The sequence below is a fragment of the Hippoglossus stenolepis genome, chromosome 5 (assembly GCF_022539355.2).
Source record: "Hippoglossus stenolepis isolate QCI-W04-F060 chromosome 5, HSTE1.2, whole genome shotgun sequence".
NCBI lineage: Eukaryota > Metazoa > Chordata > Actinopteri > Pleuronectiformes > Pleuronectidae > Hippoglossus > Hippoglossus stenolepis.
The window spans coordinates 8,132,426-8,145,785 of NC_061487.1; the positions used below are offsets into that span (position 1 = coordinate 8,132,426).

The window sequence follows — 13,360 nt, forward strand, 5'->3', positions numbered from 1 at the left end:
CTGAACGCCTTGTCACTTATTATGCTAAGTCACATATAAAAGAGTGCTCTAGTTGCTGCTTTGAATTGTTTACCCCTGTCTCATAGTAGTAATTTCATGCATTTATAAACGGCATGCACACATACACAGTCCTATCTACAGCTGGGTCAGTTCCAGTCATTTTACACATTCCTGTTCATGGAGATTGTTTTGTAACTTAAACTTGAAGAAGTGTCTCACCTCTGAAAACCTGGCCTCTGCATGGCATGATGGGAGCTCCTGTCGGAGTGTTTGTTTTGAAACGTCACAGAAATTGTGAGATTCAGTTTCTAGGAAGGTATGGAGGAGAACTGGTTTCAGACTCTGGCAAGACGTTTGTTTGAGGCACACTAACATCTAAAGGGTGGCAATGTGGTCTGCACTGAAATTGTGAACGAGTATTTATGGTTCCCAGAGAAGGATCCCGAAGTGCACGTCTTTAAAAAACGTTTTCGTTAACGTTAACCTTCAGAGACAGTTTGCTATGAAACATTTGATATGGTATATTGGGAATCTGAATCCTTCACACAGCTCTGTCTGTAGAGGTCCCTTTAAAACTATTTAAAGAACAACACTTTTCCCCTCCCAACTCAATAAACACATTCATAGGCTAATATGGAACAAAAATTGTATTTGAATGATGTAAAGCACATGGTGTTCATGGTGTGTCCAAGTGTCCAAATCCACTTTAGCTACTTTAGCAGCTATATAGAAGGTGGCTGCACCAGGGGCATATTCTTTGTACTTGGTCTCCTATGGCACTCAGGAGGGCAGTCTCTTTAAATTCAATCGAGCCGCACTTTTCTCTAGGAAAATTGCAAACATGTTGAAAAGCACCCTGTCTTCAAATGTTAAAGTAAGTGGGGGAAAAAAAGAAAATCCTGGATCCGCCCCTGATCCGGCACTGCACCAAGGTGTAATGAGTTTTTCCCTGACCCATACCGCATCCTTCCACCAAGTTCCCTGGAAACCAGGTCGTATTAGAGAACACTTCTCGGTTTCACTCAACATGTGAGCAAAGCCTCTCTCTGTGTGTGTGTGTGTGTGTGTGTGTGTGTGTGTGTGTGTGTGTGTGTGTGTGTGTGTGTGTGTGTGTGTGTGTGTGTGTGTGTGTGTGTGTGTGTGTGTGTGTGTGTGTGTGTGTGTGTGTGTACACAAGTGTACACGTGTTGTGCACCCGCCTATTAGCAAATATGCACTAACAAATGCACCTGACCGCCCCTCATTGTAAGATCAACAAACCCGTGGGTGCAAGTGCGTTGGCTATTTAAACAATGTGGACGGGAAAATGACAACTGTGTCTGAAGCTGTCAGAGACACTTGTGTTGCACTCGGCCTCCCTTTTTGCCTTGGTGTAAGATAGTGAGTAAGATACTCTACCCTGCAGCAGCCACAGAAGTGGGGAGGTATGACATTGGCAGTAACTTTGGTGTAATTCAACTTTTCAAGCTCAATGGAAACACATACGATTTGGCTGGATACACCAGAACCAGAAATATTTCAGTTACAGAAGCTGACACATTAGATCCTCTCTCTTTTTTTCTGCCTTTCTATCTGATTGTGAAATGTATTGATAGAAATCATGACCTCATGTGCTAATGTGCATATGTTGCTATTGTAAATGCTGTTGATGCTGTTTAAAACAAAGGAATATGAATTCTGGCTGGATATCCATAACATTTTCTGTAGACAGCTGTGACCCCCAGAGGTTTGGCCTTATGGTTTTTTTTTGTAATCCCTCTTTGCTTCAGCGTGACCAACAGCATAACATATTCACTTCTATCAAAGGCAGTGAAAATGTTTATGATCCTCAGCGGAGCATTTTGACAGTGTTGCACACAAGATATGACATCATCTGAGAGGCAGATTGCGATAACATTTTTTTTAGCACACTGAAGCTTCTCAGAGAGATAAATCATTTTGTTTCCAATTACTCTCAGTATTTTTCATCTACTGTAAACAACTGGAGAGGCTCTCATTATAAAACAATGAGCAGTATCTTATTCTAAAGAATTATTATTATTCTTTAATCAGTTTTGTTATGTATTGGCCTGATGCACCTCCCTCCTTGTGTTCAGCTCGGCTCAGTGGATTGCTGGTGCTGACCCTCAGAGGGAGCTTTGCTGTGTGTGCATGCTCATTTTTAACCGGCCACCAGTAAGACACACTGTGACCTGCAAAGCTACTGGAGCAGGAACTGCTTACATACCTTTTTCAAACAGTAGCTTTCCAGGGAGAGGAGAACGTTAAACATGTACCACCCCTTCCACATTATTTACTTTACTTTCCATCCCAGCTGGCAGGGTATTACAACTAGTGTCTCTCACTGGTTTCTCCCTAAGGGGTAGTGGGTTCCTTGTGATCATTGGCCCCCGGGGGCACATAGACGTTACCATCTGACAGTGTTTTAACTGACAACCAACAAACAGCCAGGTGTGTTCATAGTGGGGATTCAGGTTGCCTGAAAGAATAAATCCTCTTTACATGGCTCACATCATGCTTTGTTGTCAAGTTAACAGGAGGTTCTCACTTGAACGTTTTTGAATCTGTAACGTCCGGGCCACACTGGATGTGTGAGCAGTGCGTGTAAATACACCAGAAACCTCATTTAGCAGCCCAGGCATCAGTCCCATCCGTCTCTTCTCACTGTAACTTAGAACTTGCCCTTGACTCCCTGTCTGTCCCTGTGTTACTGCTTGGTGACAAACAATAGACTTTTGTGCTCCAGTTGTATGTGTGTTTGTGAAAATCACATGCTGTTGACTCAATCTTATTTAGGGAAAGATTAAAAATAGTCAATAGGGTCAACTGTGGCTTTTTTCCTACTCTAACAGCTTCCACAGCAGTTCTGATTCATTCATGTTTGGTGTCTTAACTGACTCCTCTCTCTGTGTTTCCCCTGCAGGAGGAGTACAGGTCAGAGGGCATCACCTGGCACAACATCGACTACATCGACAACAGTGGCTGCATCAATCTCATCAGCAAGAAACCGACAGCTCTGTTCCACCTGCTGGATGAGGAGTGCAAGTACGCCATCTACTGCAGCTGATGCTTTAAGAAGCACCAGTTCACCACACACACTTGGTCTGAATGGGAGTTGTATATTTCTCATTAGGATTATATACACTTAATACACATTTAGGAGTTGTTGGGAAGAGCAGTCACCTGGCTGAGAAATTTTAACATTAAATTTGTAATTTTGTATGAAAATACGTTGTAATTTGTCACGAAAAACCCTGTCGTTTTAGGGAGGATTATCAGGAAATGTTGGGTAGAGGTCGACTGCAAGGCTCTCATTGGTTCGATCTGTGTGATATTCAAGGGGGATTTTTTTATTCTATTTAATATTTTATATTATGACTTTCTTCTCAATTACGACTATATTCTCCTAATATCACGACATTATTCTCGAAATCTCAAGAATTTTTATTATTATGGCCACAATACTCCATTGTAATTGTGCCAGAGCCTACGGTTGGACTGAGGGTAAATCCATCGCAAGACGATTTGCTGACCTGGTTACTTAACTTAAACAGAATTTGTAAATCAAATGAAATCAAACTTCAACTTGAAACCAACTTAGTCTGACCTTGAGTGTAGCAATTTATTTTTTATTCCTACACATCAGCACCTGTGAATGACAACTAAAAACACAGTTTTCATTTCTGCCTGACATTGTACCGTAAGAAAGAAAACTTTTAGAAAACTTTGTTTCAATTTAATCACCAATGCACAAATAGCATTTTTTCACCTCACTGGTGAATCTAAGAGACAAACTTCTCCCTCTGCATTCCTTATGATCATTAGTATGGTTGATACCAAAGCTTGGATTTCTACCAGGACTAAACTTTAACATAAAGAACATGCCGATTCCTCCATCAGCATCTCTGAAATCTGTTTAAATTATTTTTCTCCCTTCTCTATCTATTGTGAAACGCTCTCCTCCTGCAGGTCAGCACGCTGCTTCTTTGTCTCTCTCCTCCATAAATCAATTCCAGTGCTCTCCCACTCCCCTTGCGTAAAAACACATCAAGCAGTACACACGCAGCCATATTTATCTGCGTTAGCTGTCATCATACTTGCCACTTAGCATAACTGGTTCATCTGGATCTAATAACGCCTGGAATGGAAGAAATGGTGTGTACAGTATGTTTGTGTGTGTGTGTGTGTGGAGGGGGGGAAACCACTTTTGTAGAATTAGGGTCAAAGGAGATCTCTAAAGAAAAAAAATGAGAGGGAGCAGGAACTCTCTTGGGGTTTGTCCTGCCACAGGAAAGATCATCATACTAAACGATGACACAAGAAAAGAAAGAAAGACGCTCAGAGATCTCATCATTCACAGTTAGCGGAGCTCACTGGGCTCCAGGGCCTCTGGAGAAGTGGATTAAGTTACTGCAGGATAGGAGGCGAGTGTGGGGGGTTCATTTGGACAGTAACAGCACCAAGCTATGATCCCCCCCCCTGTGGATACACTTGAGGCAGAAATGTGTTTCAGTAGTTGTAGGGAGGAGAGGTTTTGATGACATGAAACAGACACTTAGGAATGTTCCATGCAGCCGAGGTCAACGGTGAATAGGTGAAATAACCTTGCACCAAAGGTGGAAACAACAAAACGAATGTGCAAGTACAGAGGCACCGTACATGTGGTGTAACACTGAGGTTGTGACAGAGCTTGAATTTAAATGAGGATTTGGGAAACAGAGCTGGAGAATTGGACCTGTAATTCACACAAGGTGCTCTTGAAAAAAGGAAGGTCATCAGAAAATCTAAGTAACATAAGAGACAACTCCCCCATTTTAAATAATTCTTGGGGAGACACTGTAGAGAAAGTGTTTTGTATAAGTTCTATTTATTTATCGAGAACTGCTCAAGACAAAATTACAAAAGTACTTCACCATAATAAAAAATTCAAGTAAAAACACATAAAAGAATTAAAGCTACAAGCAGCGCTGAACAGCCCCTCCTACCCCTTTGTGCATGTCGGGGGTGCAGGCAGGATGCTGGTTGACACAGCCGTTTACTGTCGCTACCATAGGACACTGCACAAATGAGTAAGGTGTAATTTCTTGGTCGGCGATAGACATGATAAAATGCACATTGTGTATCAATTGCCGTGTCTGCTATGTGGCGGTAGAGAGCCTGTATTTTGTATAGCCTGTTTGAGCATGTGGACCAGACCATGAGAATTTGATGTAAATGGAATGATGATCGTGACATGAGGCGTCCTTCCTGTTGCCAGTAGGTGGCACTATGACAGAATATTGGCATGTAGATCTGGGTAAGTGTTTTTTGTTGTGGACCTGCACATCAAGTACAGACTTGATGTGCAGGTCCACAACAAAAAACACTTCATTTCAAAACAAAACTGGCATATGTTCTATACAACAGTTTGCATGAATATCAAAAGACTTTATAGTTGGTGTTGTTTTGCATAACGTCTTAAGTCCTAAATACATTTTTCAATCCTTCTGATGTTATTCTGATTCTTTGTGGGTTGAACCTGAGCCTAAAAAAATCCCTGTTGGTCCAGTTTCCCTCAGGCTTCCAATCAGACCTTGCTGGACAAGTTCAAGCGTCAGCATGAAGGAAACAGCTACATCGAGTTCCCTGCTGTCATGGAGCCTGCCTTCATCATCAGACACTACGCTGGTAAAGTCAAGTACAGAGTCAAGGTGAGACACAAGTTCTGGTGAGAATGTCCATCGGTTTAATGTGTGTGTTGCATTTACAGATTCACCAAGTGGTACTGCAAACAGCCTCGTGGTGGACGCTTTGGTGGACATCCTATTTCTATAAAGAGACATTTATTAATGTGTACACACAACTGAAACCACAACTCTTTCATTTACCACTGGTGTGATTTGACGAAAAAATCTCACAGAGCCTGTTTTAGCACACGGCCCTTGGACTCTGTAGCCGACCTACCTGTTGTTCTGTCGACCTATTTTTCCAGCCAAACCTAATTCTCTGTTCACCCCCCAGCTGCGTTTTGATAAGAAGCACATGTGCGGGAATGGGCCCAGCGTATTGTTGTTTGACTCTATAATGTAAATCTGTAACAGTCAGTGGTTGTGGATGTGGAGAGGCACTGTATCCCATATCGACTGAGAGCCAACGAGTTGTTTGGTGTGAAAAGTGTAGCGAGAGGCACAGTCGTGAAATGTGTTAGACGTTGGCTCGGTGGTGAGCACACAGCTGACTGGCATCACATGGAGAGAGAAGACCTTCTAGGGTTTAGAGTTTGTTATCATAGCACAGCTTTGGTCCGAAGATCCAGTTACTGGGGCAGAAGAAGAGGTGATGGTTTCCGCAGTCATATGTGTGGGAGAGAAACATTTCTTCACCTAATATTGAATGTAAAGAAGTGAAAGACTCATCTCTTGTGCCAATCATAGATATTAAAGGAACAGTTCAACATTTTGGGAATTAGAGTTAGTGCGGTGCCGACTGTAAACCTGCCTGTTGTTGTCTTGCTCGATAATATCACTTACACTGATGAGTCCCAGCTGCCGCTGCTACAGAGCACTGGTTGCCTGTTTATTAAAATGTTATTAATACTGAACGAATTCCACCAAATTCAATACTGCACTTTCTTTGGCCGTTAACTATACACATGCCAAGTGTGAAGCCGATACGATTAACGGTTCTCGAGATAGGTGAACCACATACACACAGAGATTTCTGGAGTATGTCGGTGCTATAAAATAGTGTGGAAAACTTGCACAGTTTTAATTAAAAGTTGTGGTTTTAAGGGGCATGGGGGTTATGGGCTGGGCTACATTGAAGTAGTTGGTGAGCTTTAAGGTGGATTTTATACTCCCTCTGAACTGTACGTTGAATAGTATCAGAAACCTCCCTCCTTCTTCACCTCTCCGATGAAGGAGGTCTGGTTCCTGCTTCTGCTTCTTTTTTCTTTCTTTCTTTTGCATGTGGCATTTATCCAACAGTCAGCACAGACACATTCGGGAAACATGGATGTTGAGTTGAAGGGATATGCCCTCGTCTGACCATTTGTGTAACTTCCTGATGACCTGACATTCACTTCCATCTGTTATTGGTCATTGTGGAGGAGAGAGAGCAGTCAGGGTGTTTACCCTCTTCCTTTCTTGCTCTGTTTGTTATTTGTTGCTTTTTGTGTCACAACACTGGGGGGAAAAAGAGAAGACGTTCCTATTCCTTGTGAAATGTTTAACTTTTGTTTGTTATGATACGTGAGTTATATGATTTGACTTGATTTGAGTAACTAATTAGTGAAACAAATGTGGCCGTCTGTCTGTGGATGATGTTTCTGTCTATGATGTTGTGATACACACGATATCAATGAGAGGACGAAGAGACATCTTTACTTCATTATGATGATACAAACTTCACAGGATGCACGTGTCTCCCCTTTACTCAGGACTTCAGGGAGAAGAACACCGACCACATGCGACCCGACGTCGTGGCCTTGCTAAAGAGTAGCAAGAACGCCTTCATCTGTGGTCTGATGGGAATCGACCCCGTGGCGACTTTCCGCTGGGCCGTGCTGCGAGCTTACTTCAGAGCCCTTGTGGGTTTCAGGGAGGCCGGCCGCAGACACACCCACAAAAAAACAGGTGAGCAAAGGTCGATAAACCCAGGATGTGGCAGCAGCCTACAGGAAAAATCCTCAGTCAACCAAGGGAAAAGGGCTCCTACATTAAATCACTATTTTCGATTACAGTTCATGCATTTATTTTACATGATAAATATTTTTTTTATTCTTTTTAAATAATTCCATCAAAATTATATTGTATTAGGCAAAAACCTTCAAATATGTATTATTGTTATTATTACTAGTATTATTATTATTATTATACAGCTTTGTTTCATTATATTTTGTGCTTAAACAATTAGTCCATTCATTAGTTAAGTAAAAAGGCTCAACGCCTGTTCATCATGACTTTTAATGTGAGTGGATTTACTTTTTCTCTATGTTTTATATCATGGTTGGTGGAATAGTTTGGTGTTTTCACAAAAAAGTAATTTAATTTGAGGAGACTGCTTTTCGCTCCAGAAACTTTCAGAGGCACCTTTCTTTTTTTTCCAATTTATGGACTTATCTCAGAGGGTTTTGTGTCTTTTCTTTACCTCTTGTCAGCTTCATCCCTCTTTTTGTTTCTGCTCATCTGCTGCTTTTCTTCCCCCCATCACCTTCATTTGCCTTATCTCTCCTCATTCTGTTTCCCTTTTTTAATGTTTATGGAATTTAAATCCATTTGTCCTACATGAAAATGCAGTTGCTTAATTTCAAACATTAAGTCTCCTTGTCTCTTTCTCTCTCTCTCTCTCTCTCTCTCTTTCTCTGTCCCTCTCTCATTATTTTAGCAAACGATGCAGCAGTTCCCTGTACTGTTGTCAAAACTGTCGACAGCTTCAGTTTCCTCCACCACCCGGTTCACCAGAGGAGCCTTGCGATCCTTCAAAGATGCAAAGATGAGAAATACAGTAAGTTCTTCCAAAAATCACAAGCCCCTTGGCCACATCGAATAGTAAAACTCATTATTATTTGGACTATTTATGGCCCCATGTATCATGGTAGGAAAACGTTTTCACCTTCTAGTTAACAGGGTCCACTCAAGGTAAGAGCACATCATAATATGTTTCTGCAAACGGGGTGGAGGACAAAATGGAGAGAAAGTAAAAAAGTGCTTCTGCTTAATCACTGTTCAGTCACAGGGATAAATACATTTATTTGAATAACCTTTAGTTTTTTATTTAAAATAAATAAAACACAACGGTTATTGTTTTCTATTTTTATAACATCTCCTTCACCCTGGTTAGTTTATTTCTCAAGTGAGGGTGCATGTCAGATATGTATTATCCAAAATTGTGTGAGTGTGTGTTTTTTTAAATGACATTTTATTTCAAATGATCGCGGTGTGTTTTTAGGATCAAGATCAATCAGAATACTGACCTTCTTTGTGTTTGCTGGTAGTAACAAATACTTTCCTGTTGTCTTTCACCTGCTCTTAAAACAATTTAATACTTCTTCAAGATTAATTTATCTGTGTTTTTGACTGAGCTCATGAATCCATTGTGAGTAAAAATCCTCACACATGCATTTTTTGAAAAGGGGCTTTAAAATGGATTTGTTGCCTGTCGATAAATATCTGAAAAAAAACGCTCCCATTTCTAAAATCCCGATCAGAAGCTTTTCACGGAGCTCAATCCAATCAAAGAAATGAATTCCACTTTGTGTTGGAAAAAGCTATTTGTGGTCAAGTTTTGAATAATAGATCTCTTCTGGTGTTCACAGCTGTTAATAGGACAGTGGTAATCAGACATCTTGGCCTTTCTGTGCGCTGCTCAGACTGAGGAGCAAAGCTTATAAGCAGACTTATCAGCACGGGTGAGCGATCAGACAAATGAATCAGCCCCATGTGGACCAGCAGGGTTTAATGAAGCCCCTGGATTATCTCGATTTTATGCTCATTCTCGATCATGTATTACTGATAACCTGTGTTTGTGTGCTTGAGTTTGTCACCATGCGCCTACACTTCCGAGTACGTGTATACATGTTGTGCGTCATTGTGTTTGTAAAGCAGCCGTTTGCTTTCACGCACATAACTCCACTGAATTATAACAGCTGTCGCCATTGAAACTGATTTTCAAGGAAATTCTCTGGAGATTTTCCTGTGTTAAAGGGAGACGTCACTGATTTCACACACTGGCGTCAGAGTTTTAGTCATGGTTAGTTCGACTCAGCCTGTATAAACAGCTGTATGATGTGTGTTGTGGCTCTGGAGGAGCAGTTTTGAGATGCAAATGGAATCCTTACAAACTGATGACATGGGGCTAGAAAGATGTGGGCATTCACCAGACTTGTAGATTCTGATAAAAAAAGACACCCTGCTATTATTATTATTATTATAGGGACTACACATTGGTATATAACCTCTTCAGCATCAATATCAGTCATCCAGGGATTTTTTTGTAAATGAAAACCTCCAACATTATGGAAATGTAACACTGCACTGATTAATCACTCAGTCAGTAGACAAAGCAACAATCACAACTTGCCCAGTTAGATCAATACATTGGATTGGTTTAAAAAAAATACAGTTGTAGTTTTGGGAATTATTTCCTGCCAAAAGTATGACGAGGAGATTGATACCACCAAAGTTGCCAGACTCCAGGAAGTAGCTGCTCCCAGCCAAGACATAGTCTGGCACATATCCCCTCATAAAACAGCATTAACTGTTTTAATCTAACAAGAAATAAGGTATAGTGTTTAGTGTGATTTAGAGGTGGTAGTATGTAGGTTTTGTTATATTTATAGTCTTCCAGTTTCTATGCTAAGCTAAGCTGCTGCATTAACTCAGGAGTAAATAAGTGTATTTAGAAATGTAATTGTGTGAGTGTGTGAGTGAGTGAGTGCGCGTGTGCTCTAGCAATAAGTTATTGCATAGAAAAAGCAGTGAGTTTAAACTTTAACAAGAGAACACCCAGCTCATTAGCTGCTTGTTTTTATATGTAATGTCTCCATGTGAATTAATGTTCCACTTCAAAACCACTGAGGTAAAGAACACACACACACACAACGTTCTATCTTAGTGAGGGCGTTCATTAGCATAATGCAAACCCTCACCTCTTACCCTAACCATCGCAACCAAATGCCTAACCCTAATCGTAACCATCTCGACCTAAAACAAACAAACAAAAAACCTACTTGAGTTGTCAGAGTTTAAGACCCTCTTTGGACTACCTACTAAAATAGCTTCTCCAGGTCCTAATGCCTTGACCAATCCATCATGCAGTGATCGTTTCTCTTCCTTTATTTCTTTTTTCTTCTCTCTCCTTGTCTCCTTCCATCCAGGTATCACAAGAAAGAATCCCCGCACTCCTCTGTCAGATCTTCAAGGCACCAACGCCCTGAATGAGAAAGCTAGCTGGTGAGTCAGAGACAATACAAACGATTTTCAGACAAGACTGATATTAACATTAGAGTTTAAAAGATCCGAAACTGATTATATCACTGAGTTAGTTTTTTCTTTTACATAAACACATAACATCAAGAAGAATGACAACATTCATTCACTTGAGCCTTAAACAGGGACCTGCATAAAATGCTCTGCAACATTTCTATCACTCTGCTTCATTCTTTAAATAGCTAGACTACAACCTCAGGTTTTTTTATATTGTGGAAAGTTTTAAGACGTCCAACATTTACTATCTCTGATGCATCAAAGAGACTGTCTGGACAGACTAGATTGTCTTGCTGCCTGCTTGAGTTAGTGGACGTGGACAACCTGGATTTTGATGTGAACATTGAATCAAGTGACCTTGTGAGACAAATAACGGTTTCTCCCTCCTGCAGGGATGGCTATGGCGTTGGCTGCAACGGTCGCAGCTCCAGATCGAGTCGTCTCTCCTCAACAGGAAGTCCCGCCCTGGAGGAGGACGGGATCTTCCTCAACTCGACCAGCAGCAAGCTCCTGGAGAGAGCTCAGGGTATCCTAATGTGAGTGAGACACACACACGTCACACCAGTGTTTTACTGTTTATATTGATTCCAATTAGAGCTGCAGCTATCGGTTATTTTAATACTAGAGTATTCTATCAACTGTTCCACTGATTAATCGAGTAATTGGATAAAAAATTACCTTTGCCTTTTATCCGGCAACTCTGTGGGAAATATAGTTTTGTCAATGTGGACATGCTGTACCTTGTTAGAACAGGTAGAGGCTCGTCTGAATGCCCATGGTCACCATTCTCACCTAAACCAAACACTAAGCAAATAAATCAGCATGCTAAAAAACACACAAAGAGTACATGTCTACAAAGCTGGTACCAAGACACAGTGACCACTTAGCAGTACATAGTTATATGAAATTAACAGAGAATTTGTATTAAGGATTTTTTGTAATTGAATTATTCGAGTTACTTGAGTAATCGCTGAAGCCCTAATTCCAACACAGGTACAGGATGTATATCAGATAATTAAAATATCCAATTACTCTGGGGGTCTGAGCTAATGGACACGTGGACTCTCAGCTGCAGTGTCTAATATATGTGCTGATATCTTTAATATGAGCCCGGAGTTTTTATAATATGCGCTTAGCTGACAGAGAAAGAGGGAGTGTGTTTAAGGGAAATTCACAGGAGAAAATCACAAGGATACCCTGAGTCTGTCAAATGAAAGAATGTCACATTGTAATTATCTTTTAAATTGGACAGTTATGTGCAGACTGTTAACTATTCCGTGAAGTTTATATTTAATATCTGCTAATGAAGAAAACATGTCTCACCTTTAGGAGAAACAAAAACTGCAAAAGCAAGCCGGCCCTTCCCAAGGTAAGACACAGACCTGGCAAAACAATGCAGCATTTTTACAGACACTATCTATAAACTCTATCAATACACAAATCAATACATCAATAAACTGATCCATTGAATATGTCGCTTTTCCATGTGCAGCACTTGTTGGACGTCAAGTCCCTGCGCTACCTGAGCAGCGTGACGCTGCACGACCGCATCACCAAGTCTCTGCTTCACCTGCACAAGAAGAAGAAGCCGCCCAGCATCAGTGCACAGTTCCAGGTCAGTGCTGCTGTCGCCCTCTGCTGGAGAATCAGAGGATTACAACAACATCTGTGACACGGCAAATGCAGTATTTGCAAGAATACAAAAATGTTCATGAATATTGTACACATAGAAGTTATTTAACACACTCCTAAAATAAGGACATTCATTTTTTACAAGACAAACGTTTTATCATATTAACTTCCGTGTTGTTATTTGGTTGAGGATGTGACATCAGTTGTTTGTGTTTGCAGGCTTCCCTCAATAAGCTGATGGAGACGCTCGATCAGTCTGAGCCGTATTTCGTCAAGTGTATTCGATCCAACGCTGAGAAGGTAAATTCTGCTGCAGAGGAACAGAGCTTCTGGTAATGAGTAATGGTTGATTCTTCTTCCTCCTCAAATTGACTCTCTCTCTCTGTCTCTCTCTCAGCTGCCGTTGCGTTTCAATGACACTCTGGTGCTCAGACAACTCAGATACACAGGGATGCTGGAAACTGTCCGCATCCGCCAATCAGGATACAGCATCAAGTACACCTTCCAGGTAACCCTGTCCTTCTGCAGTGTACCATTAAACAGATCTGCAGTCAGTGCCAAGTCAGTGTTGCTGTATTATTTAATGGTAGCATTGTGTCATCATGCAGTGATGAGGATGGCTAATGAATGAAGATACAGTACTCTGCAATTTCTCGTGCTGATATGTTTGTGTTTGCTTATCATTGTGCAGCTTTCTTGGGCTTTAGATTTTGTACAGTACATTTGGTCTTAGCACTGTGTGTAAGTGCTCTTAGTGCCACTGA

The 13,360-nt window shown here is 41.0% G+C and overlaps 1 protein-coding gene across 3 annotated transcripts in view; it reads left to right on the forward strand.

Annotated features, from left to right (window-relative positions):
* The window catches only part of LOC118109127 (unconventional myosin-IXAa-like), a 143,146-nt gene that overhangs the window by 107,232 nt on the left and 22,554 nt on the right, over window positions 1-13,360 (forward strand). For all 3 annotated transcript variants that reach the window (XM_047339720.1, XM_047339721.1, XM_047339722.1), the window contains exons 12-21: window positions 2,924-3,045; window positions 5,549-5,690; window positions 7,418-7,613; window positions 8,365-8,484; window positions 10,856-10,931; window positions 11,357-11,500; window positions 12,294-12,333; window positions 12,457-12,579; window positions 12,816-12,896; window positions 12,994-13,104. In XM_047339720.1, the coding sequence (XP_047195676.1) occupies window positions 2,924-3,045; window positions 5,549-5,690; window positions 7,418-7,613; window positions 8,365-8,484; window positions 10,856-10,931; window positions 11,357-11,500; window positions 12,294-12,333; window positions 12,457-12,579; window positions 12,816-12,896; window positions 12,994-13,104 (1,155 nt within the window). The remainder of the gene's footprint in view (window positions 1-2,923; window positions 3,046-5,548; window positions 5,691-7,417; window positions 7,614-8,364; window positions 8,485-10,855; window positions 10,932-11,356; window positions 11,501-12,293; window positions 12,334-12,456; window positions 12,580-12,815; window positions 12,897-12,993; window positions 13,105-13,360) is intronic.